Raw genomic sequence first — 27640 nt, forward strand, 5'->3', positions numbered from 1 at the left:
AAAGAACAGACAGCTACCCATCAGCTCGTCTAAGCTCAGGTAAGGACATATCTCAGTATGTAAAAACTGTTTTGCTAAATGCTGTTTGCTCTTCACCCAGAACAGCCCTAATAAAGCCTTTAGTCCAAAAATACACGGTTTCAAATGACATGGTTTCATACGACATTTAGCTTCTAATTGCAGTAGTGTGGTGTTATGAAATGAATTTGTAATAAAAATATTACGCTGACACAAAATAAACTATTCTCAATGGTAGAGTTTAAGTACTGTGGCTTATGACTTGCACATGCACCATTTCATCATTTCGAACGCCAGTGGCACGAGGCAATGAAAAAGACCGAGGCGGCTTTCAATATAAACACTTTAATAAAGAAACAATAAAAAAGAAAATAATCTTTTTGAAACAGAGTAAATCCTTTATTATAACCACGACTGATTGAAATAGATCTGTGACCCGAGGATGAGAAATCAAGAGTGCGCTATAGAAACTGCAACAGAAGAGCAGGCAAACACAGGAGGGTGAGAAGGATGCGGCAAGAACACCGTGCTCCCAAGTGGTCGGGCACGAGGTTGCTCCCGTCAAATTCAGCTTTTCAAGGCAACTAAAGTTCACAGAATCCCGTCCGAACACAGAAATTCAGCGGAGAGAAAATCCTTTCAAAATTTCTTTGGCTCAATCTCCTCTGCTTCAAAATAAATACAAAGAAGCAATGTATTATTAGTATTGCACAACGTCAGAAAGTAGCCAACGACACGCTTCTGTTACTTGCAAAACGGCAGGGAGCAACCTCAGCATTAGTTCTGCACGAAAGAACTTAAATAGACTAGTACATAGCATCTACATATTTGTAAAATATTATAGTTTTGCTAATAATGTCACAGGTTTTTGTACATAACATAATCTACTAAAAGATTTGGCTCTGTTTAACCAAAGTGTTTTTTTTTTTTTCTATATATTTGTTTTGTTCACACAAATCAATACAAACTGATAAAACAAATTAAAACCAGCCATTTTCAACATGCATGAAATAAAGGGAGAAAAAAAAATGAAAGAATTGATTGTTTCATAGCTGTGAACTTCAGACAAAACAAAACAAGACAATAACGATACCTAAATATAAGTACTGTACAGTGAAGAAACTCATACAGGTGCAACAAAAAGCCTCCTCCTCCCCAGACGCCATTGAAAAACACAAGTGTGGTTACTAATGTCCACTTCTAGAATCGTTTTAATTTGCATAATTAAAAAGGGGCCTCCCTCTTCTTTGAAACAGCGTCTACAAAATGGAGGTGCTCCCAAAGTACAGGTTGTCTAGAAAATGCATATTTACAAGAAGGTGTTGTTCTCTGCCAAGTCATAAATCTGGATTAAGCTTTGCCTCATCCACTGTTCAACTATTATGAAGAGCAACTCTAAAAAAACAAAACAAAGTCAGTTAATAAGAAGGATGAAAATCTAAAATGTATGTTTTATTTATGATCCTTAAAATTATTTCAAAATTATACCCACATTGTTTAACACAGTTACAGTGACATTACGGCATTACCAAATCTTTGACCCGTTAAAAACTGAACTTTTACAGTCAAATGTCAACTACAGTTGAGGAATAGACCAAAAAATTAATATTTGCTCAAACAGACTGGCAGTGTAAATTTCTACTCTCCAACACAACCATCAACTTTCTCTTACCATCAATGCTGTCCTTAAAAACATTAGCAACAAAACACCAACATTTCATTTGTCAAACAGGTGTTGCCAGCTGAATAAACGGTCTCAAACCAGTGGCTATCAAATAAAATAAATTGTTTCAATGTTTGGAATTGGGTCACTGAATCAGTTAATTTTAATTTGTGACAAAAACAGGCTTTACGTATTCAGAATATCTGTCCCATCGGGTATTCAAGAAATCAAAGCCAACAGTTAAAAAGCAATCAAAGCGCAGCTTTAGCATGATAAAGGTATTATGAACAGATTTATAGAGAGGCAATTCAGTCATTTATTTTCTTATGTACAGATTAGAAGAAATTTTATCTACTTTACACTATTCTGTTTAGTTTCAGTGTCGGTAAACGACTTCGCTTTAATCAATTTTTCACAGCTACAGTAGAATGAAAACAGACGTCCACTCAAAATATAAAGAAAATTCAAATTAAAGAAGCAAAACAAAAGCAACTTCAGTGAGGAGGATGAGGGAGGCGAAGTGGCCGACCGAGTCTTGACCTTTTTCCTTTTTTTAAGTTTTCTTTTAATTTTTTTTTTAATCTTTACTTATTTTTTCTTTTTTTATATTTTTCCTTTTTATATTTTTCTGTTTTATTACATACATATACAATTGTAGATATATAATAAGTATATATTCATATATACATAATGTATATGTATATATTTACTAGTAATGCATTCGTTATATATACTTATTTATCACAGATATGCGAAGGATGACTGATACAAAAAAGCAACTAAATTTTGAAATAAAAACTATTGATAGAAACAATTTATAGATGCACTATTTTGTGATTAGATTTTTTTGTTTGTTTTAAAAGAAAACATTTTTCAATTTTTATGTTTTTCATTTTTATGGTTATTTGTTGGAGGTGGGAAGGTGACACTCTGACATGGGGAAATAGGAGTAATACCCATTGCTACTATTTGAGCCTCTTATACTGAGCTCCTGCAGTAAGGACAGGGGGTCACTGTTCTTCTTCTGCTCGGGGCGGGCTGCTCTGGGCTTGGGCGGGGCGCGCAGGGCACTGGCGTACGACATGGTGGGGGCCTTGCTCTGATGAGGAGCCTGGCCCGACTCACTGCTGGGGGATTTGTTAAGGTGAGGACCTTGGCCTGATTCAATGGGAGCAGGGGGAGGGGGGGCTTTGTTGTTGGACATGAGGGGAGGGAACTGTCCGAGGTGCTGGAGAGAGCCCAGGTGTGCCTGAGTTGCTGCCTCAGCCTTCACCTGCTCCTCGTTGGGACGGTGGCCTTTAGACACTGTGGGCCAGAAACAAGACAGGAGACAATTCAAATGTGAGGTGTAATACTACAAACATTATACTATGATCCTATAATGACTGAAGAATGTTGAGCTTGCATACGTACCCAAAAGATCCCGATGCTGTCCCAGAGTTCCAGCTCCATTACAAGGAACATTTTGAAAAGGGCTGGGACCACCGCCGTTGGTGGGCCAGGGCTCGTGTGGGTGAAAGGGGTGGGGACCATGAGGGTGCTGATGGTGTTGGACATGGGGACCTGGATTACAGGGCTGTGGTGGCTGGGACACAGAGGAGTCTTCAGGGTAACTTGAAGAAATCCGACGCTGATAGAGAGGCCGACCTGGGCCTCTAGGCTCATACTGCACAGAGTCAATCAAGAGAAGTATGCAATAAATCCACAACTCCAACAATTAGACACATAGACACATACCGAGACGTCTCAAAAACACACTTGAAAGTATTTGAGTAGAAGGCTCACCTCGTCTACACTGTGCAGAGCAGTGGGTGCAGATGTCCGGGGGGACAGTGGGTGGTAAGACTCCTGCTCTGAGCTCTGACTTCGCTGTTGTTGCTGGTGGAGGTGCATCAGATGAACCTGCTCCTGTCTGCTGGCGTGCGCCATCATGGGCAGTGCGTAGGGATTGGGAAGTCTGTGGCCCTGGTTACCTAGTACTGGGTTATTGTGCTGTGGAGGGCTGGCTGCAGCAGTGCCACTGAGAGGCCACTGGGGCTCCTGCATTAGATATTTGACCTGGGGCGGTGGCGGACTGGGGCACTGGCTCTGAGAAGGAAAGCCGTCACTGTTATAGAGGTGATTGACCTGGTGCTGTTGCAGGGGATTGTTCAGGAGAGGGTCATTGAGGGGGGTGCGGCTTGTGTCATGGGGATAGGGTCCAGAAGGAAAGAGGTTCACATGGTTTGAGGCAGGGGGCATATGAGAGGGGTCTGCAGAGGCACGAGACTGTCTGTACTGCAGCAGCCGAGACTGAGGCGGCGGCTGCAGCTCAGACACTTCCCTTGAGTCAGGCTGCTCTTGTGAAGTCATCTCTCTCAGCAGGCCGGGGTACCTGCACACATCATTACCACATTATCCTTACTGAAAACATGTTTACGACTTTGCTTATAAAAGTAGTTAGAGACAACTATTATAGATATGACAATAACTTGTTTGTCAACACCAACCTGCTGAAAGGTGGCCCAGTGGTGGCAGAAAGACCCGCCTCTTCCTCCGTGTTGGCACTGAGGCCCCACCCTGCTGCGCGGAGTAAGTGCGGTGGAAGGCGGGCCATGCCCGGCTGAGTCAGGTGAGCGAGCGGCTGGGGCACAGGGAAGGCCACTGGGCCCTGAAGGAGAGGTCCTGCTGCCTCCCCCCACTGGCTCAACCGTGCTGCCTGCTGCTGCTGCTGTAGGCTCAGCGCCTCTACAGAGAAAAGAGGGAACAGACAGAAAGACATGGGATTTAAGTGATGGAGAAATGATTAGAGATACATGTAAATATTGGCTTGCAGAATATTTAGTAAAATTATTGGTTGCTTAGCTATTTTTATTTTCTGTTGCCATAACTGCCCTCAGAGTGCTTATCTACACCAACTGCCTCTCCGACTGCCATCAACACACGATCACTCACACACGCATACTCAAGTGTCTTTCCCACGGATTAAAAACACTTCACCTGTACAGTCTAGGTCGTATTTGAATTACGGTTGCAGAACCCTTTAAACCACTGACTCCACAGATGGAGACTAAAAACAAACAACAACAAAAAGGAACAACTCTCCACTCACCCATATTATCTCCATCCTGACCGTCTTCTCCAAAACTGTTGACTCTGTGATTCTGGGACAGGCCTGGATGGTGCCCCCCTGCATGACCCATAGGGGTCCTAATGGGGGTGTCCTCAGCTGCCCCAGACTCGGTCCCATCCAGAGTGGGAGAGTGAACAGGCCTGTGAGCACCCATGGGCCCGCTGAAGAATGAAGTACTGTGGCTGTTACTGGTGTAGGCCGGACTGAGCTGTGGTGGAGGTGGGTGTTGGACTCTGTACGGAAGCCTGGACAGATACTGTGGGGGAAACGGACGCCCGCTGGTGGAGTGAGGAGGGAAGCTTGCATTGGGTGGTGCCAAATGGTAGTTGACAGATCTTTGGGCAGCAGAAGGGTCTTTCCGTTGAAGCATTGCATTGTGAAATCCAAGGCCATCTGTCTGAGAGTCTAAACTCCGATTTTGGCTGGCGTCCAAATCCCCCTGGAATAATATGGCAACAATCAAGTACATATAGAGCATTATTACATCCTCTCAATGTTTTATAACGTGCTATTTTTTATCTTAATGTCAGAGCTTACCTGTTTGTCCTTCATGTCTGCGTTCTTCCGTTCTGGTGTTTGAAGACGACTTTGTTCTGATTTTGGACAATTATCCATCTTGCCTGAAGTCAAAGCAAAATCTTAACTTAATAAATTAAAGACGACTTTAATTCAATTCCAAAAATAACCAATTTGACAAACCATTTCTGATGGGTTCAGCTTGCACTTCTTTGTCTGGGCTGGGCTGACCAATTCCCAGAGGAGAGGGGTGGGCTACGCCAGGGTATGGGACAGGGGAGCCCCTGTTTGGAGCTTGCAACAAGTTCAGGTTGTAAGCCATGGCTGCTGGGTGGTTCATGATGCGCGGGTCCACAGCAAAGCGGTTCTGATAGCCTGGCCATGGCAACTTCAAGAAAAAATAGTGAAATATAGTTAGCCAAGTTTTAGTAGCGACAGGAGACGGGCTACACATGACTCAAAATGACTTGATAGAAGTAGTACTCACTGGCAGAGGCATGGGCATGATCCCTCCATACACTGCTGGGACATACAGGATGCTGGCTCCTGTGTGAGGGTCTATCCTCTGAACAGGACTAGGAGACTTGCCCATACCAGTCTGTGTGCCCCCGAGAGGTGGCGTGAAAGCTCGGATAGGATTTCCCATGAGCACAGCAGGAGTGGGTGGAACTGCGGTAAGAGAACACACATGAATGCAATCAATCCCCAAAAAAAATTCACGAAAGGTTATCAGAGCATTCAGTGTGTATTTTCATCATGTTGAAGTCTGGAGCTACAGGTGGTTTAGAAGGTAAACTGAAGAACTGAACAGAACAGATCTTCTTGTCTGCACACACAACATTAAGCAACCTAATCTCTCTGGACCCGCAACATCTGATTTGTGCCAATGTTAGGAGATGAGAAGTTTGTATAACAGCGAGAACCAAAGACTCTAAGCAATACAGTGAAAACTAATGGCATTTTCCACTCACCAAATCCATCTGGAGGAAGGTGGTCCGTATGATTTGGATGTTTTGCCTGTAATGAAAAAAGTTTAGGTATAGTAAATATGAGTGGAGAGTAAAGTCAGTAAAATTCAGAAAACATGCCTAATGAAATCCAACTGATACACAGGCATCTCACATCTGTCACAGCGACAAGAGGCAGGAATGAAAAACCTCCACCACTATATTCTTCACTGTACATTGTATACATTTAACAGTCTAATGGCTTAGTGCTAAACAAGTTACATGACTACAAGTGTTACATGATTGTGAGCAAGTGAAAAGAAAAGACAAGTGTCTGGGGCCAGTGAAGCTGCTGAGCTGCAGCTCATTAAACTCAGTGGGGGCAGGCAGCAGGTTGGCAGCTGTGGTGATTTCGTTAACCTTTACCTCAGGCGAGACAGCGAGGACAGACACACACACGAAGACGTCACAAACCCAGTAAAACAACACAACCTCTCCCAACCTACCAAGCTAATCCCTAGAAATATCTGTGGGGTTCTCGAGAGGTAATACACTATGTGGACTAAACATCATTATCCATCACTTTGCTGAGCTTTGGTGTACATTAAACGGTAATTAAAAGAGCATTGTAATTCTATAAATGAGATCCTGAGCCGTGTGGACGTCATTGCCCTACACTGGTGCTGTACCTTCGGTGGTGACTGCTGTGACTGCATGGGCTGCTTGCTGGACAGGGGCAGGGCATGATGGTGGTGAGCGTGGAGGGGCTGGGGCGCAGGGTGGTGACCTTGCATTGGCCGCAGGGCACGAGGGATGAACTCAGGGGCAAGAGGGTTCAGCACATACGTCTTCTTCAGCTCCAAGGCCTCGAGCTGGGCCTTGATCTGCTCAAAGGTGATGCCGTGGAGACTGCAGTTCTGGTGGCAGATGGAGACAAAGTGCTCCCAGAACTTCCTGTAACAGATCATGGCAGAATGGAAACAATCAGGCAGGAATCGAAAAAGTCGTAAGGGACCATGGAGCTGGGCTTCTAGAGCTACAGGAGGGCAGTAAGAGGCACAGATATGTTGTTGGGTTTAGGTATTGGGATCTGTAAACAAGCCAATACAAGGATGCAGCATGTCACTACTCTTGACAGCTAAAAATAATTGTTTGTTTGTGACATTGCCTGAAAATGCCAACAAATCTCAAAATATTGAAAACATATGTACCTGCAACGACCGACTGAGCACAATGCTATGGGGTCTCCCACAACAGCGACCAGGGACTGTGCTCGGGTGATGGCTGTATTCAGAAGCTTGTAGTTGGAGAGAAATCCATAGTCGAGATCCTCGGTCGAGTCCTCCACAAGCTGCTCTTTCCGCTTGATTGCTGTCTGTTTGTGCTTGCAGGTGTGTCGCGTCCGCACAGTGCTCAGAAAAAGCACTCGAAACTGTTTACCTGAAAACATGGTTTAAGACAAGTTTGGTTGTAGCTTGTTATGAAGTCTCAGCTCTGTTTTAATCTTATGTACATAACCGCTGTCCTTCAGGCAAGTCAATATTTCCATTATGTTCCATTATTCATATGTTTTATATGCGCTTGTGTGGGGAAAAACATGGAATTACAAAGTTTGTTTTCTTCTATTCTCAATCTTCTCTACAAGCCATAAACTATAGTAACTTTGTAACAGAAAGTTTCCAATGAAAGGGTTGTATGTTAAGAGTAGGGTCCAAGCTTCAATACTTCATTGTGTTATAGCTTTCTACACCTACAAGCACATTTTTGTGTCGAAGGGCCCACAACACAACTTTTTAAAATGTGATTGACGGTTAAATGATCAGTTGATTACCTTGAACATTGAGGACCCTTTCCACACTGACTTCATGCATCCTCTTTTTTCGGAGTTCAGCTCGGATCCGAAACACTTGGTCGGCGTACGGCGACACCACACCAATACTGCCCTCGTCCAGCTTGCCCCAAGCTACAGGCCACTTTTTTCGCAACTCCTCAACTCGTTCCACAATTTCAAAAACCTGTGAGAAAATGTACAGAGAAGGCAAACTGAGGGCGGTGCAGCACAAGAGGCCAAACAGAGCCAATTTAACACTATAATACCAGGCAGAATCATAGTGTTTATTATGCCCACCCCCTTTCAAAGGCCTACACTTAGGAAATGTGCTGTACCTCTGCATTGTTGTAGTAGGCAGTGCTGTTCTTCTCCTGTACATCTTCACCTCTGGCTGTGAAAAAGGTCAGCGGGTAGAAGTCCTTATGTGACGGCTGCTTCCCACTTGCCATCAACTTTCCATCATAAAACAATTCTGATGTGTAGCTGCACAAAACAGGTAAGAGTGGAGTCAAACAAATGAGGTGGATGTTACAGCACATACAGTTGTGCCAATAAGTTTAGTGTGTAAACTGGTGGTCCATATTTCACAGTAGGTATGGTTCAAAGTGTTTGTGTTTTCATCATATTCTTTGAGAAATGGCCCTAAAAATGTGTAAACTTATTAGCACGACTGTAAATGTGTTTACAATGCCTTTATGGGCAGAAGGAATATAGGAAGAGACATATTGTGTTGGTTTTAAGTTAAGCTAAACGCAGCAAAAAAGCAAAACCCGTGATGACAGAGTTACTGTTTCAGATTGCTGAAGAGGCTCATGTCGATTCAAGGGGAACCATTTGGTGTTGCGTAATACTATGATAAATCATCCATAGTTGTGCTGTTAAGTTATGTTAAAGTTAAGGCCAAATAAAAAAAAAAGTGGCATAATTTGCTCCATAGGTGTGGGGCAGGGGCACAGGTTGAGACTCACTTGATAATGGCTTCATGGGACCTGTAGTTTTCACACAGAAGGATTCGACAGGGGTACTCAGAAGGGTAGTGCTCGTACAGCCGGTCCAGAAGAGACACATGGAGATTACGCTCACGAGCAAACTCACTGTATACAAAAGGACTGAGCTGCAAAACAATCACAAAGAGGGGATATGAGTAACTATTGCAAATAAATCAATCCGCTCATCATTTTACAATTGAAATGGCTCGACAAAAAAAAAAAAACCTAAGCAAAATCTTTACAACTATTTGACTCTCTGCTCACTTATTGGCAACTCGTGGCCCTGTCTAGGAGTAAATGAATCAGGACTAAAAGTTAGAGTGACAGATATTTGTCTTGTGGCTGTAGCGGCTACAGTCTGTGCTTTTGAATTTGAAACAGGAGACAACTGGGTGAATTCCAGTCGCTCTCAATTCTTACGCCAAGTTGTCCGTCTTTCAGCTCAATTACCTTAGAGACAAAAGTATTAAAGCATTGAGAACTACAGAGCACAGTCCATACCTGCATATGGTCTCCAGCTAACACAATGCGAGTAGATTTGTTAGCTAGAGCAAAAGGCATGATGGTTTCACACTCCATGGCCTGGGCTGCTTCATCGAGGAGGATATGACTGAAGAGTCCTGCCAAAAGCAAACAGTCAAACATTACATTAAAGGTCAGGGCAGAGATCTGACAGATCAAGGTCTAGACATGGAATCAATTCATAAATACAGATTAAAAGAATGTTGACTGGACTTATTTTACTTATTGGGACCTGTGTCAATTCTTCTGCAGCTAGTCTAAAAAAATAACCAATTCATCAATATTTCATTAAGAGTAAACAAAGTGCATTGTCATCTGGTCGCTGGTACTCGGCGAGCGCATTAATAATTATAGTTTTCACATTTCCAATCTACAGTAGGTACATGTCCCTTCTTTGTGAATCAAAAGCAGACTTTTGTGGAGGTTTTGAAAGCAGAGGAACTGTAGCCTAACCCTGATTTCCAAAGCTCAAATGGTGCTCAGCAGAGTGAGGGTAGGGGATGAAACGGCATGGCAAATGAGTACGGGCGCAGTGAGTGGGGAGGAGAGCGGCAGAATAACAACCAGCAAACAGCCTCCAAAGCCAAAGCACCCCTTCTCCGGCGAATGCAGATATGGGCTGTGACGGCGGGAAAAACGATAAACTCGGAGACTGTAGATGAGTAAACAACACGACATGGGCCTCACAGGAGAGAGGCAAGAGTCATCTTTCAACTTCCTTTGAACCACTTTCAAAGCACAAAATACCAATGACAAAATACTGTTGATGTTTGATCGTTTTCAATAGTCAACCTCAGCAATAACGATATCACATTTGGCTGTAGAGTAACTGTTTGAGGAGCAGGGTGGGTTGACCTGGCAAAGCCTTCGAGGCAAATTCTAATTGGTAAATGGCAAATTTCATTCTATGATTCTAACAATAAAGTTTGAATTTTCTTTAAAAAAAAACCGAAGAAATAAAAAACGGTAACACCTTGCTTAATAACTACTTAACAATGAATAAGTGTGAAGAATGATTTATGAGTTGGGCATTAACTGTTGTAGTCAAGTTCAGATGATTTAACATGCTTGGGGTGTGTGGACAACTTTTTTAGATAACTTTTTTTAGATGCAAAGCAGGGCACACCCCTTTACAAATAATTTGCGCTGATTTGCACTTACTCCCGTTAGCCATAATTAAAGCATGTGCAGTATATTTTTCTTTTCCACATATAGCTGGGTTTATAATACAGGTCTATGGTGGAAGAAAACACTACTGTACAGAGATGATAAATTAGGTTCCTCGGCTCTAATATCACACCACCACACCATTTGTAATATATACATTTATCAAACAGTAATGTACAGTTTTCAGTTAATAATCAAAGCACTTTGAAAAGTACTTCATTTGGGAGCTCTGTTCAATGAGTCTTGCGATGGATACATGTGGGATGCGCTGAAATGGAGCTAATGAGTCATTCACTATGTGTGCCTTCCCCGAGGCAGTGGAGAATACAGATTAAATACAGGCCGAGAGGAGACAGGGACGGTCTATATACGACCTCAGGGCAATAGACGTGAAGGAACATAGAGCTTAATGTCTCACCTGGGACGCACAGCTGCTTGCCCAGGGAACGCATGTCTACAACAAATTACATTTTCTCACTTACAGCCGCTCTATGATCTAATAACATTGGCTCCATGTGAACACAACTGAAAAAAACAAATAGAGGACGAAAGATGTTTCACTAAAACACCATTGTAGGTCACAAGTCGTCATCTTTTTGCGAACCCAAATCCTTAATAAACGTATTTTTCTATTCTTATTCAAACCATCGCAGGCAAACAAATGGAAAGCCCAGAAAAGAAAAGTGACAGATCTTTCCGCAATATAATTGATTATGCTATACTGCGTGTGAAATATTCAAGTCTTACATACTCGGAATGAAATCAGGTCTGATCAACGTTGAGATAAAATAGCCATAAAACTGCTTTAGTCACAGAGTAAGTATGTGCATTTTTAAACTCAAATGGTCACTTTTTATTTATTGGAATTTTAAGACATAAATATATAAATGAACAAGATAATGGAGGCTCCGAAAGAGGATGTGAAGATGTGGGTGTGGTTTGCGTCCATATCACCGCAATCCCTCATACAGGCCCGGGGAAGCCAAACACTTTACTTTTCTCATGAGGGGTGGTGAAGAACATATACCATTGATCCTCTGTAACCGCTGTAAGGCTTTGACCTACAGATAAATAACAACGTGCAACTGACCTGAAACTCAAAAATGAAAACTAAAATACCCATAATGATTTAACTGGAGACTTTTCCAATTGCCATTGTGCTGATCCCAAGGCTGAGCGGGGAAGACGACGATAAAACATGGGGAGAAGGTTTAATGATGTGAGGTACATTAGAAACAGACAGATGGTGTTCCCGAGCAACACACAAAGCCCCCATTGCCTCCACATTAGAGCTGGATATTAGCCTGAGCTGATAAATCGGTTTGAGTTCAGTCTCGACTCCACAACAGTTAGTTTTGGACTGTTTGAAACTCTGCCCCTGCCAACAGCGCCCGGATAGCGGATTATAGAAGGATGACCAAAGCATAGGTAAATTAGAGAGAAATACTTTTATGTAAAATACTGTTTATTTCTAAAATATATATGAATAATGCTTGATAAGAGAACCCGCTGACTAAATCCTACTGTTATATTTGTCTTGTGGCAATTCAGTGCAGGACTTGAGGAGCTCACCTGGCTCTAAGTCGAGCTGGCAGAGGTACTGTGAGGTGCTGAGGGTGACCACCACCACGCGGTGCCTCAGGACGTCCTCCCTGGTGGGCATCTGGAAAGTGATGTGTGTGCCAGAGATGAGACAGTACTGCTGGACGACCGGGTGGACCGTCTTCACCCAGCGGTTCCTGAAATATACCCTGAAAAACCAGACACGAGCAAAATTACTTCCAATAAATCTGTGAATTTGAAAACCCAAATGTGGCATGAAACACATTCTTTTGAGTAGATGGTATTCCTGATACAAGTGAACATGTGTGGGTAGGACCGACAAAAACAAGACTGCGCTTCCGACTTTCAGTAGCTTTTCACCTAATCTCATCAAACATCTCAATATAACCAGCCAAACGCTGGTTATATTGAGATGCTTTGTACGTCTGGAGGCCAAGAGTTTAGACTGTGCAATGATGTGAAACAAGCTCAAAGAAAGAGCACATGGCCTTAAGACCGTCGTCTAGCTGTCAAGTCAGGACAAAAGACACACACCCTCTGTCCTTTTTAAACCTTTGAGATTGTACGGGTAAATGGGGCACGATGCTCAAGAAAATGAAATAAATGAAAAAATATATATTATTGTTTGATAAACGTCATTAAGTGATAGTGACATAGACCTCTTTAATTCAAAGAAATGAGATTGAATAAATGAATAAACTTTTACCTGAGAGGTCTGGCGTGTGAATTTCCTGCGTCAACATAAGGATGAAGGTAGTCCTTAATGTAAAGGTCAGCTGCACTGTTGGAGTGTGTGCAGATAAGGACTCTGTAGAGGCAAAAGAAGATAAGGTCACACACATACACACTTGAAATGTAGGAACAATCCAAAAGGCAGAAACTTCACTCTCCTACTCCATTACCATTTGTATCTATAACAGCTGATCAGTCATTACCATACCTAGAGCTGCAAAGATTGATCTACAGATTATTTTCATTCATCGATTCATTGCTTGGCTGTGAATTATGTATTTTTTCAAAGTTTTTACCACATAGAGCTAAAGTGAGGTCGCTTGAGGACATGTTGATGGAGTAAACTTAAAGTGAATGTTTGTTGGAGGCTCTGAGTGTTCTCATCATTCTGCTTTCTAATTGGACACAGCCACTGTATTTATGAAATTTACAATGTACAAAACACTACATATCCTAACTTTAAGAACTAGTTATTCAGCCAAAATACTAAGATTTTATGTCATTTTTGGTTTATCTGAGTCTGTATTTACCAGAAAACGATTGATAGTTGTTGATTTATCGTTCAGTTGTTTCAGCCCTACTGTAGATTATTCCTTACCTTGTTGTTTATTTAACAATATATGATTGCGTGTAATACAGACCAGAATGTGTGAAATCTTGCAAATCATTATCATCGATAAAAGAATATTCCTAAATGTATTTAATTACTCTGGATATGTTGGAGCCAGGAGTCTACTTGACTTCTTCCCCAGAATCTAAACATTGACAGGAGGCTTAAGCCCCGTTAGTCCATCTCACTTGCCGTAGCTTTTAAAACCTCAATAATTCACGAGAAACATGGAATAGGTAATGACTGGAGTGAAATGAGGAATAAATATTACATTGCAACACATTTTGTGTTACACATACTGTACATCTTTCCTTATTTAAGAACAAAACGGTCACTTCAGTCCAATGTATTGCATTTTTCATAAAGAACAGGAAACCATTTAGGCATCCACTGCATTTCTTCTCTTCTAACTGGATAAATTACAGCATTTTTTCTCATGGGTATCTACCCGTACAAACAAATCTCACTAATGAAATGAAATGAAAAAATGCCAAAACAAATAAAGTTTGTTTTTGTGTTGGAAACGCCCAGAGAGTTCACTGAGCCATTTACAAGCCTGTTTGTCCAACCCAAGAGATGTGTCGATAATCAGACTAACCATGTGCACCGACCAAAAAGAATAAAGCGGCCACTTGCATAATCTCACAAACATGAGCTGTGCAGCCCAATATTGGCAACTCTGACATTCTAAATTCACATGCAAAACAATGGCTGCCAGTGTCCTCGAGGCAAAAAGCAAAAACAAAAAAACACTGGACTACGGCTCTGAAATTCTCAATCATGTCCTGAGTTTGACCTTACAGGCAAATCTTCACCAATAGCGCATTATAAAAAGGTGGATCTTTAAAGGAAAAAGAAACACTGAAAAACATTCAAACCTGGAATTGTCCTGGCGGAGGATATGCTTGACAGCCTGAGCCAGAGTGAAGGTCTTGCCTGTGCCATAAGGCCCTATGAGGAGGATTGGAGGCAGAGACGTGGACACAGGTGTGGTGATGGCGAGGATGGCTTCCTTCTGTTTGGCATTTAAGCGCGGATCCAGCTGTTCATCCCACTGCCTGCAATATTTAAAAAAAAAAAAGAGGAAGAGAGATTTAGATTACGAAGAAAACACACAAATGTATACTCAGTGTTTGTTTCAGGGATGTCAAGATTAACTGTTTTTTTTTTTTTTTTACAATTACCGCAGTCATAAAAGCTCACGGTAGTGTTAAATCGAAAGACTTTTTAGGACCCACGGTAAACCGCTGTCACGTCTCATGAGCCGTGGCGCATGCGTATGTGTGCCAAACAGTGCGCACTCACCGGTAAAGGCTGAAGAAACAGCATCCGGTGTTAAATCCACCCCAAAACACATGAAGTCAGTGGCAGGTTAAATAATCCAATGTGCAGAGACAGCAAATCTTAACCATTTTTTTCATAATTGCATAACGTTGCCGAAAGAACCGCAGCGCTTGTTATGTGACGGTAAAAAAACGAACGGGAAACTGTGCAACACTTGGAAATCAGCGGATCGTTTGTTTAGGAACTCTTGTACATATAGTGAATTCATGAGACACAGATCAGAGGGAATATCTCATTAATAAAAAAAAAGCAAAATCAATAAATTGTGACTATATTATCCACCTTACTTATCACAAAATCAGCAAATTGGCCATTTCTGAGGCCCGCTCCCCAGGTTGAGAAACACTGATTTAAATAGCTATTTAGTCGCTTCTCCTGCATATTGAAAGTGTTATCCGTTTTTCCGTTTACTTGTCACAGTTGTGGTAGATCACGGGCAACACTTTTACAAAGTTTAAAATGAGCCCACCAGGATACGCTGACTTTCTGAAATTCCAATTAAACAAATGTCACACAATCAAAGCGAGTTGGCAGGAAACAGCTGCAGCTGAGAAAATTACTGTGGATTATTTTTGACTCCTGCTCTTGTCAATAAGGATTTCTACATGTGTCGGCTCACCTGCCCAAATTCTGAGATATCTAAAGCCTAAAAGGAGCTGGCAGCTTTTCAGTGAGCAGAAGCAAATGCACACTCACTCAGGTGTTTAATATATTCTTCTGCAGGAAGTTTGTGCATATGGGCACTTAACGGTTAGTGGTGTTACATGAACTTGTCTCTTCAACGTTTTTAATTTAAAGCAAATTCATAACATTAATTCTATTTTTCATCTTATAGGTCTGTAGTTTTTAAACAAACACTGATTTCAAGATAAATTTGGATCCATCTTTCTTATGAGCTTTTCTCATAGTTATTCTGACAAAATGTCCGGCAGTGTGACACATGAAAATCACTTGAAATCAATAAAAAAACTATCAATAGAAGGATAATTATAAATCTCTGTGACCTTGATGTAAACTCCATGCAAGTTTTAACTGGATAACGCAAACAATGGATGTCACGTCTATTACCCGTATGCCTGTTTGAAGTGTCTTTTCAAATATTATTTACAATAAATGAACAATCGTGTTTTTTGCAAGATGAAAATGAAGAAACTGATCTTGACCTGTTGGGGCTCCAGGGGATTGTTGGGACAAGGTTGACGTCAGGAAACAGAATAGTATTGTCTTTGATGCGGTCCAGAGCATAGTGCATTTCACACAGCGGCAGCCTGTTCAGCTGGAACTGAAGCTCCACCTGAGACAAAAAGCAACAGTATAAAATCAGAGATCAACCTCGTATTACAGTAACAAACTGGTAGCGCATTCACTATAATGTTAAATAACAGCTGGTCATTTTGTTTCTTATGGGCTACTGACATGCTTTGTGAATTCCAGAGATTATCCAGAACTTAACAATTCTTAAAATAAAAACAAAAACCTGGTTATACAGGGTGTAGGGGAATAAAGAATCGGATTTTGTGAACAAATAGCAACATACCATAGTGAAATGAAAGAATAAATAAAAAAAATCTGAAAACTGTGCAGCACATGTACATTGGACACAGAGCTGCACTGCTGGGGTCACTGTTGTAAGATCAACTCTTGCCTCAAACGTTTGCTGTGGATCATCGTTATATTGTCCTGTCTAATAAAGCCTTTAAGTAAAGGTCCCAAAAACTTGTTGAATCCACAGTAAATCAACCTTTAGTCCTTAAAGAAGTGGGGTCTATCAAAATCAAAACCGGCACCTGTATTTCTCTGTCTGGCTGTAGCCCTAGCTCTTCACAGCACCCTTTGCAGATCCTCAGAAAGATGTAGTCCTTGGTCTTCTCCTCAATCACAGCCTCATAGACGCGCTCTTTGACTCCAGGAGGTGGCTGGCAGCTGGCACCCTCCCGACCCAACGGCAAAAGGAGGACCGAGTTCACCTTTGTCATCACGAGCCGTCCAGCTAAAGTGTCCTGGATTGGAAAGACAGCAAGGTAGAAAAAATTTAGATAACAAATTGGGGCATTAGCGATAATGGGATGTATTGAAGTCCACTACCTCGGACAAGGTTTCGGTAAGCTTGAAGCGTGCAAAAAGTTGTCCATTTTGGGCATACTTTGCTCCGACTGAAATGCCCGTCAGCATAAAGCTTGTGACAAGCTGGAGGTTGACTTTAATGTTGAATCTGCATGGACAGACATTAGAATATCAGTTACTATAGGTATTGTTCTTCATTACAGTTGATATAATGTCATAACACAACAGATTATTTAAAAGCACATTTAAAACCCATTTTTAATAAAGGATAGTGAACTATTGACTGGAACTCTGGCTGTTGGAGGCAAACTCAAAAAGAAGGGTAAGCCTGACACCTTGTGGTAAGCAATGTCAAGCATCATTCCAGAACTCAAATGCAGAGAACAGTTTGGGTGTATGTTCCCCCTCAATATTTACTGGGTGTGACTTAATATTTTTCTCGAGTGCAACAATCTGGCCAGTTGGATTCTCATCATCAGCTAATGGTCAAAAACCCCTGGCCAGCGGATTAACCTATTGCACATATTTTTATTGGTAGGGGAAACCGGAGTACTCGGAAGAAACCTACACAGACACGGGGAGAACATACGCCACACAGAAACCACCGTGCCGACAAGTGCGGTAGTCTATGGGAGAGTTACAACCGAAAATAACATCTGGATTTCTTCTCATGTTTAGTTTGACAGCCAAAGAACTCACTTGCTAACTTCCTTGTACTGTGCGATCTCCTCAATATAGAGCAAGTCATGCAGCCGGGCCTGGTAGTTGTCTTTGGTGAGAGTCTTGTCCAGCACAGACTGGGTGAAGAGCTGGTCTGCTGACAGGGGGATCTGGTAACGGGACAGTAGGCTGCGCTCCATCTCAGCCATGGCCTCATTCTGAGTGAATTCAACAATGGTCTTACAGGACGCGTCCCAGCGCTTTGCAGTCATCAGAAGCTGTTGTCTTGCAGCCATCAAATGTTCAAGATCTGATAAATGAAAAAGTACATTTCATTTAAAATCTGACAAATTGAAATCTTTTCAACTGTGCTTTATTTATTATAGATAAATATAGGGGCAAATATTTTTTTGTTTTGTTTTTTACCTTCAATTGAGGCAGCATCCACCATTATTCGCTTCATAAGCACAGGTTCTGACCCAAAGTCAAAAACCACTGTCTGTCGAAAGGTACCAAAGATCTCTGTGGCAAAGCCGACAGCTACCTTGTAGACACAGTGGTCAAGGCCATTGTCTGTGAAACACAATGTTCAGATTACTGTAAGTGAATAAGTTACAACAAGTTTCTGATTACAGTGAGAAAACACACAGATGTGTCTGTTTTAAACAGAGCACTGAACATACCTGATGTTTCTTCTGCAGGAGTCCACTCCTGGCACCCTGTGGGGACAGAGTGAAGCTGTTCGCCCGCTGACACTCCGCTGATGAAGAAGTGTGGCCGGTGTGCGTCATAGAGCAAGGCGATGCGGTACAACTTTCTTGCAGGCTATTCCCAATTAAAAAGACATTAAAATAAAATGACATACCATCACAACCCTTGCATACTGGCAACTAGAATTGAAAGTACCTTGCACAACAAGGAGAAGGTCCAGGAATGGGATGACTTTTTGGTAGTGACAGTAACAGAGAGGCCGGAGCTGGTTTCCACATTCACCCCTTCTAAATAGTCACTTAGCTGACAGAAAAAAGGATCAGTAGAAAGGATCAGTAAAAGCAAATATTTCCAAAATATTCATGTGGAATTAATATGTCCCTAAAAAGGACTGGCAACGAGCCTCTACAGTTCTCCACCGCCTGTAAATCATAGCCCCAAGCTAAAACTTTTTACTTCCATATATTAAAAAACAGCCTGGTTAAACAGTGTATCTGCAAGAACCCCAAAGTCAAATCTAATGCACTTTTTAAAGACCTCTTCATAAATTAGAGAATGATATAAAACAAAATATAAAAGATAATATGCAAATTCATTAAATCCACGGAAGACCAAATAAAGAACATTGACATTTGACATTAAGCATTATAGGATACGTTCCCACTGGGAAAGTGGCAGGTATGTTTTTTTTACTTTTCTGACAAAATAAATCTATTTGACCGATAAAATAACATTAATTTTAAATTAATGAAAATGATGCTAACATGTTTATTATTTACTTTGAATGGATATAAATGTAGCTAATGTACATGTGTAATGGATTTTGAAGGCACATTGCGTAACATTTTTTATTCTACTGTTGCCAGTACAAAACATGCTCCCAATGACCAAAGAAAATGCAATTTCTTCATTGGGTAATCAAATAATGAATTTGGATGAGGACCTAGCCTATTATTTGACTGAATTTAGTCAACATCTCCATGGAGACGAACTGGAGACGTCCCGCTCCCAATAAAGTTACAATCAGGTCTGATGAGAGGTGAGACACTCACAGCTAACACACTTTTGTTTAGTAATTTTTTTAGGGCTTTATCAACAATAAAGAATATCTGTAATACAATATATGCTTGTATTTTATTCTATTTGTTAGGTGAATTGTTACGCAGTGTGGCTTTAAGCAACGTTCCACACTAATTTTGTCATTTAAATTACATTTTTCTTCATCTTTCTTGACAATTGTTTGTCTTTCTTTCCTTCCAAATATCCATTATCACTGTCACTTGCGGTAAGCTGTTAGCTTTTTGTTAGCGTGCTGTTACAAACAGATTAGAAGGTAGGTAGAAACAAACGCTTAACTGTTTAGCAGTAGGCCTTGCCTTTCGAGCGGCTTCAACCAAGGTTTAAATTCTTCTTCTTGATACTTATTAAAGCATTTTTTAAAATATCAACTTTACAGGACACCATGTTAAAAAATATGAAACTACCCTCAGAGTTGTCACAGGGGAAATGGCAACAATAAAAAAAAAAAAAGAAAAGTTGTCTTTGGAGCCAGGTTTGTAAGTTGTTTTTGACATTGTGTAAAGTCCCCATTGGTTCCCTTGTTGAAGGGAATCTTCAGGAGTTGCCCTGTCACTAGGGGGTGGCATCGCAGCAATGTCAGCACGCCGCCATCATGGACCAAAGAGAAGAGCTCTCCTCCCCCATTGGTGTTTCTATGTGCACCCACCCCATTTCAAGTTGGGTGCTGGTCCAAGAGAGGAATTAGTTTGGGGACCACTGATACGTTACTCCTATCATTGACCAAGGAACATGTAGCAGCTTTTGTCAGTCTTTACACTTTGCCACTTACCACTTTCTCGGGTGAGAGCGAGTTCATCCACTTTTCTATCAGTGTTTCCATGTAGTTCTCAGCGAAGTGTTTGCTCTCTTGTTGCTGTTTGAGGCGAATGAGGCGTGAGGCATAGCGCTTTTGCCACTCCATTAGCTCCTCCTGAGAGTGGGCCGATGTACACTGTGCTCCATACCGGCACAGGCCCTGCTCCAAGTACCTGTATCACAAAAAAAAAAAATTATTGACAAATTAAATTACTTTTTCCAAATACTATCTAAAATGTACCACATATGAGGAAACTTGACTTTTCCCAGTCTTCATATACCTTTTACAGAGGGTGTACTCCTCACTGCTGGTGACTCCTCTGGGAGGAGGGCGGAACTGCCAGCCATCTTGGATTTCTGCTGGCAAACAGGCAGAGTCAGGAGGTTAATTCCACATAGTCATATTTTAAAAGAAAAGTTTAATCATTATTTTGTTCAGGTTCAGATATAGCTGCACTTAACCTTCTTCGTGGTCATCTCTGTATTCAGGGACCATCTGTCCATTTATCGCCTGAAGAATACAACAATAAAGATAAGATGAGATTGAGATGCTGAGGGAGCTGGAGACCTTGCAATTTTCTTTCAGTAAAATAACCATACCTCTACTTCTGAGAACAGCATTTTTAACCTGGTGAGGTCTTTAGAAACTATACCATTCTGTGAGGAAAAATAAATAAAAAATTAGTGATTATTTGATAATGTTACTAGGGCCTGACCGATTTTTGGAGTCTATCAAGGGGGTTGGCATTATTTTAATTTCATGTTTTTTTTAAATCTCTTAAATAGCCTATACTGTAAATTCCGGACTATTGAGCGCACCTGAATGTAACCCACACCAACAGATTGTATAAAGATTTTTATAATCTTTTTTACATGTACAGGCTCGGCCGCAACTGCTCCAAGCGTATTTGAAGTGCATTTAAAGTGTGTTAAGAACTTCAATTATATTATCATAACACGTGTGTGTTCAGTGAAGCCAAAGCGCTGCTCGCACAACGACTCCTCCTCGGGAGTGTGGCCGTGTTTAGAGCCGCCCTCCTCCGCATGTAAATGCACACAGCCTCCGGAGCTCGGGAGTTTCCCGGTGTTCGAAGCCACTCTGAGCTGGGTCCGTGGTGACCGCTTGTGCCTGGCTTTTGACACCCACGCATCGCTGGACCATCCATTTTTTTTTTCTTTTTAGTTTATTTTGAGCAATTTACATTCGTTTTTCATAACTATACAATTACGGCTTAAAATTAAGCAAGCTGAAGCAATAATGCTTATACTGTATGTGCCTACCCCATATTCAATTCAATATACATTTATGTAACATAATAAATGATATGGTCTATATTGCATTGACTTTGGATATAAACAATTTTTTCCTGAAGTTAGTTTTAAACTTAGACTTAGCAACATTGACCAAGAAGATCACTTAAACGCATATCATGCATCTTAATATTTCATCGGTGAGAGAATTAAAAGCATTTATTTTGCACTCGAAGCCACGTTAGCTATAGCGTGGAAGGGCATCCTGCTGCCCCCGCTCCAGTGGACAGATGTGGAGAAAGACAGCGAAGGGTGATACATAACACAATATTCAGTATGACCATAAAAATCTATAAATTAGGCTCACAGTTTTAAAAGTCGCAAGGTTCAAAGGGTGGAAAAAAGTACTGAGTTAAAATTACAATAGTTCAACATTAATTAGTATAGTAAAGGTTTCAATCATAGAAATAGATCAAATAGAGGTAGTGGGTTTTTCTAAGGCTGATGCCGATTATGGGGATTTGGATATTTTTCAGTGTTGAACTGAAACAGGAGCTGCTGAATATATCTAGTAGGTAATCCAATCCGCAGATTCCAAAACAAAAACGGGTAAGACTCCGAAATTGTACGCAAAAGTCTGCAACCTTACATACATAAAATAGGTGTACAAACTTGTAACTGATTTTCACCGTGATGTTTCTCCGCTCCCTTGAGGTCTAGGAAGCTGTGGGAGGGCTCGTTTTAAAGCTTCAACTGAGCTCTTTCCAGTGCATAAACAGCAATTCTCTATCACTTTCGGTTCCTGAGATATATGAAAATATATACAGTATGATATAGTCTAATATTTATCTAAGTCATACATTTTATGTTGCATGAATGTCATAGTTAACTTGCGATTAATCGCAAATTACTCACACATTTTTATCTGTTCTAAATTTCCCTTGAATCATAATTTTAATACTCTTATCAGGTTCTTCAAATACACAGCAAACTTGAGTTGCAGGGGGATTGGGTTAGAAAGAATCCTTAAATTGTTGTTTTATAACAACGTTCATTTTTATCCATAAATGACACTCAAAGTAGGAGATGTTTAGTTGAAGGTCCAGTTTTACGGGGTAAACGTTTCATTAGCATGTTTTGTTTTCTCGAGTTTAGATAAAAAGAGTTAGTTCTTCTGCTCCAAATGCTCCAGCTGTGCTTTTGTGCTGCATTTGTGACAGGCACATGTGATTAAAATAATGCAGCAGCAGGTAAAATCCGCGCAGTAATCTTCACTTTACTGCGCAGTAATCTTCACTTTACTGTGCGGATGCACAGTAAAGTGGTATTATTACTTGACCTGTTTTGGAGCTATAGAGGAGAGGGGGAGAGGCTAAATGCTAACGCCGTCTGCGCTGTGTTTACGTGATTGAAGGCACGGGTGAAAACCAGACAGGTCCTAAAGAACTCGTCAAAGCTAAGGTAAGAACATATCTCAGTATGTAAAAACGGTGGCCTATTTCTTTAAGTTCAAACGCGATATTTTAGACAGCACTAAACTAAAACGTGCAAGCAAGTTATGAAAAATGTTTCGGAAATAATTCATACCAGGGCTTCGCCATACAAGGCTTTTGAGAGAATACTGGCCACCTCCTGCAGGCTGCCATCCAGCAGCATGGCACGCAGGCTGGCTTGTAGCGACCCATCTCCCCTGGATAGGTCTTCTGCCAAGACTGCGGAAATAAAGGGAAACATTCAACATTTCTGTTAATCCACCTCAACAATCCATTGAAAAATGTTACGCAAAATGAGAGCATAATTATCGTCACACACAAATCAAAGCTCTTGAGTGTCAAAACTATTGCAATTACAATTATTGAAATAGTAATAAGACCAATTATTAAAATGTATATAGTCAGAAAAAACAAAAACAAACTTATTTTTGATCTGAAAAACAGAGAATAAAAGATCAGTGTTTCCTCCTTAATTACTCACCATGTTTGCAGTCTTCATCTGCATCATCATATTTTTTCTGTTGAAAGAAAAGAACAAAAATGAAGGTCCACAACATACAGACTGGTAGTGTCCAGAAGAAGTTTTGATATGGTGTAATCTAAGTCCTTTTGAATTTCAACTATATATATTTAACATTGACATCATGCTATACTGGTACCACGAGTCTAATAAAAGCTACCCCCGATAAGTTAACTATTTGATGTAACAATTAATAAACTGCTTAAAATGTGAATCAATGTAAAAAATAAAAGAATAAATATTAAAAAAAGCACAGTCAAAGTCGAAGTTAATTTTCATTTGTAATGTAAAGTTCTCTTACTGAGATAACAGTAACAAGGACAGAAATGCAGATGTAAAAAAAAAGAAAAAAAAAAGAGTCTTATTCCATGTCAAATTGTTGTTATCTTTATCATATGCTACTTTTCTTTATTTTTTCTTTATTTTAATCTTCTTTATGCCCTTATAGCCTTATAGTTTAAACGTTTTTATAGCTTATTTTATTTTAATTCTGTGTTATTTGTTATATGTTGCACGATTGTACCGAGAAAAATTCCTAGTTTTCAAACAATGGCAATAAATACTATTCTGATTCTGATATTCATGATGTTATTTAAAAAAAAAAAACATGAAATAATTGAAATCTGTAACTTAAAATCAAATCAGGGCTTGAGTGCATCGCTACATCCCTCCTCTACTCCGGACAGGAATCATTTGTGGACTGTGAACATGCCCTTCCATAAGTAGAGGACACATATTTGTAATTATTTTGCCTAGATGTGTTTAGTTTGAATTTTAGATTAAGAAAGATGATCAAACAACAAGCATTACTCACACAATAAACCTGATATTTTTTCCAAGTAATTAGGGCTGAAACAACTAATCTTTTATTGAAATAGTTGAGAACTATTTTAGTAATCGATTAATCGTTTTCTAGTAAACACAGATTCAAATAGAGCAAAATTGCTTGTTTTTTTTAATGAAAACCTACTTGGTTTTAAAAGTTAGGGTCTGTAGTGTTTTGTACATTGAAAATCCATCTGTGTCTCATCTAATCAGGAGCAGAATTAGCGCCAAGAGGCTCCAGCAAACATTCACTTGAAGTATAGTCCATCAACATGTCCTCAAGCGATGCCACTTTAGCGTAGCGATAATTTTTTTTTTTTAAATGGAATTTTCATACACCTTTCACAACCAAGCCATTAATTGTAAAAATAATTGGTAGATTAATCGATTACCAAATAGTCGTTAGTTGCAGCCCTACTAGAAATTGAATGAAATTTGTTTTGCTCTCATTTAGTATATTCTAAACTTTTTTTTTTGCATTCCAGTGACCCGAATGGTTACCCTGCAAGTAGTGAAATGTGCCTATAAACTTGTCCCTGTGAAGAATTGGGATGCGAATTTTAGGACCGATAGGAATGAGTTCAGATCACAACTAACATTCTAAATTAATAAAGTAACTTCCTCTTGCATCGTTTGTAATAAAAAAATCAGGTTGAGGGCCTTTAAAAATGATTCACTCGTCAATCTGTTGGCTGTAAATGTATTATCAAAAATGCACAAAATGTTAGTCCATACTCACCAACTGTAGAGAGGCAGCGATGCGGTAGAGCAGGGCGCGGTTGTGGAGGGGAGTAGTGAGGACTGGAGAACTGGGTGATGCCGGCGCTGTGGGAGCTGAAGTTTGGGGTGCAAGGGCCACCAGGGCAGCCGAGCTGTGGCTCACAGCCACCTCGTACTCCCGCCGGGCTAACGATCTACTGGCTTCTTCACATGACTTCTCCGCTCTCCTGTCCGCCATGACTTAGGGACAAAACACCTGGAGGACAAAGATCAAATAGTCAATAGAAATACAAGACAATGAAAGACTGATACAGGATTGAAGGGTTTCAGGAAATAAAAAAATTCTCAAATGGGTCTCACATTTATTCAACATTATTTCAACATAATAAAGTTTACCACCTTTCAGCAACGCAACTTACTAAAAGTAATGATATCCAAACAAATGACACTATTCCTCTGTTAGTTCAGAAAAGTGACAATAAAGATTTTTAAAAATACTATGTTTAGCCCCTAACATGTAGAAATGTTGTTTACATTAAGATAGACAAGAGTCATTAAAAAGCACACACTTCTATATAAATAATTGTTAAATGTTCCATTACTTGAATAGAACAGATTCAGTCTGATAGCTGCCATCCATCTAGTTTGTTTACAAAATTGCTTTAACAATTCCTGGATAATATTAAGAGTGCAGTGAAGAAAATCACAAAAATTGCCCTAAATTTACGATTATCCATAAAAGATTAGGAAGAGCATCGTGTTCTTACTGACTGAAAACAACAACACTTTAAGATATAGAGCACAGTGTGTGTGACCTGCTCCAAAAAACTGCAGTCACAAGCGCCCAACCTTGGCTCATAAAATGTTCTCACTCTCATAGATGATGGGTTGCTCAAAAATATACCCAAATCAGGACAATTCTCTGAATTGCACTTTTGATTTGCAAAAATAAATCAGCTTTTTGTTCTAATGAACTGGGCACTTGTGTCAGAGTGTCCCAACTGTGCCATGGCTAAAGAAGCTTACTATCGAAGAGTGAAGAGTGCAACTAATTAAAAGTTATTTTGAGCAGTAAGAAATTGTTGCTAACATTTCAAGAGTTTACAAATGACAAAAAAGGTAATATTGGCCACAAATGGCATAGTATAAAAGACAAAAGAAAATTATATAATATCAGACGCAAATACAGTGCATGATTTCACCTTCCATTTGGCATACGTGTCTTCATCCGCTTACATATTGGGAATGTTGGGGGTCTGTCCCGATTTGTAGACAAACCATTAGTGTTTATTGGTTTCACATTTGAGAATGTGAAAAAATAATTAGCTCTCGATGTAGCTACATTTCACTGCAATTAAAGAGCAGTTTCTATATCAACTGACATATCCAAGGAGGCATTTTACACCTCTATTTATAACTCAAAGTACCCAGTACATTGGACAACAACTAGTTTGGCGGGACTGACTTACTGTAAACTCGCTATCTGTGATAGTAAACATTTGAAATATCGATATCGTGGATCCTGTCACATTGTTGGGATTTGTAAGCTATTTGACCAGGTTACAAAACAAAATTATTCCGAGGCCACAAATAACAAGCATCCAAACTGATATTGAGGACTTTTTCGTTTTAGGTGAAAAACGTAAGAATGTTTGAGATGGAAACTTGTGAGGACGACTGTAGGGTCAGTGCATGACGATAGCCTTGTGAAAAATACAGAAAAGAATGGTTCTCTACAATAACGTTTAGATTGGCTACACAGGTTTGTCCCAAATAATACATCGCAGTTAATTATTTGCTCCTCGGCAGTACGTGGTCTTTAATACCACAAACAGGCTCACAGCAACAATTACGCTAGCTGACTGGTTTGTAAACGTTAGCGACCTAGCTAGTAGCTTAGCTCATCGAAACAAAACGGGATTGGGCCTAAAATTTTGGCTCGGTGTTTGTGCGCATATAATTTTTATGGCATTGCACTAGCATCTTTGCGCCAAACAAACGCGTTAATGATAATCTTAAATGTTTACACAGATGCCTGGCCTCTTTAACAATGCACAGAAAGGGACAAGCGGTTGGGTTGAAAATGGGAAGTCAACACTTACCTAGCTTTACTTTCTACGCCATCTTGGATCCACTTGTCAGACCCATCGCAAAGCATAGTGGGATGCACACTCTGAAGGTTGTAAGTATATGCGAAAATGATATCAATGTTTAGTACGTATTTCTCTTTCATTTTAATATTTTTAAGATTAAATTTTTCATAAAATTATGTTAATTTGCATCCAACTTAGAGAATGTGTTGTTTGTACTGGACTATGTTTACTTATTGGTAAAGAAAAAAAATCAGCACTAGCCAACTCACCTATACCCCCTAAAAATAATTAAATAATACAGATAAAACAATAGAAAAAGTGAACAAAAATAAATTGTTTATGTTTAAAGTTTAATATTTGAGTAAACTGAATAAAGTAAAATATATTACAAGAGAAGTTAAAGTAGCTTGAACA

The 27640-nt window shown here is 40.2% G+C and overlaps 1 protein-coding gene across 1 annotated transcript; it reads right to left on the bottom strand.

Moving 5' to 3' along the window:
- Positions 1 to 1449: 1449 nt before the first annotated feature.
- On the bottom strand, positions 1450 to 27306 carry helz (helicase with zinc finger). Its single transcript, XM_079552731.1, has 33 exons — positions 27236 to 27306; positions 25153 to 25389; positions 23550 to 23586; positions 23163 to 23287; positions 20925 to 20981; positions 20787 to 20835; positions 20606 to 20681; positions 20299 to 20497; positions 18645 to 18752; positions 18422 to 18563; positions 18165 to 18311; positions 17778 to 18048; positions 17100 to 17226; positions 16802 to 17014; positions 16178 to 16308; positions 14549 to 14728; positions 13035 to 13136; positions 12338 to 12516; positions 9578 to 9696; positions 9056 to 9201; positions 8423 to 8570; positions 8088 to 8271; positions 7468 to 7696; positions 6946 to 7210; positions 6281 to 6326; positions 5797 to 5978; positions 5493 to 5697; positions 5331 to 5413; positions 4773 to 5232; positions 4171 to 4408; positions 3467 to 4055; positions 3095 to 3347; positions 1450 to 2986 (listed from the first exon to the last, which is right to left on the bottom strand). The coding sequence occupies exons 2-33, from the start codon at positions 25369 to 25371 to the stop codon at positions 2583 to 2585; spliced, it is 5913 nt and encodes a 1970-aa protein (XP_079408857.1). The 5' UTR covers positions 25372 to 25389; positions 27236 to 27306; the 3' UTR covers positions 1450 to 2582.
- Between the last annotated feature and the right edge of the window lie 334 nt (positions 27307 to 27640).

Source organism: Gobius niger (assembly GCF_951799975.1).
Source record: "Gobius niger genome assembly, chromosome: 3".
Lineage (NCBI taxonomy): Eukaryota > Metazoa > Chordata > Actinopteri > Gobiiformes > Gobiidae > Gobius > Gobius niger.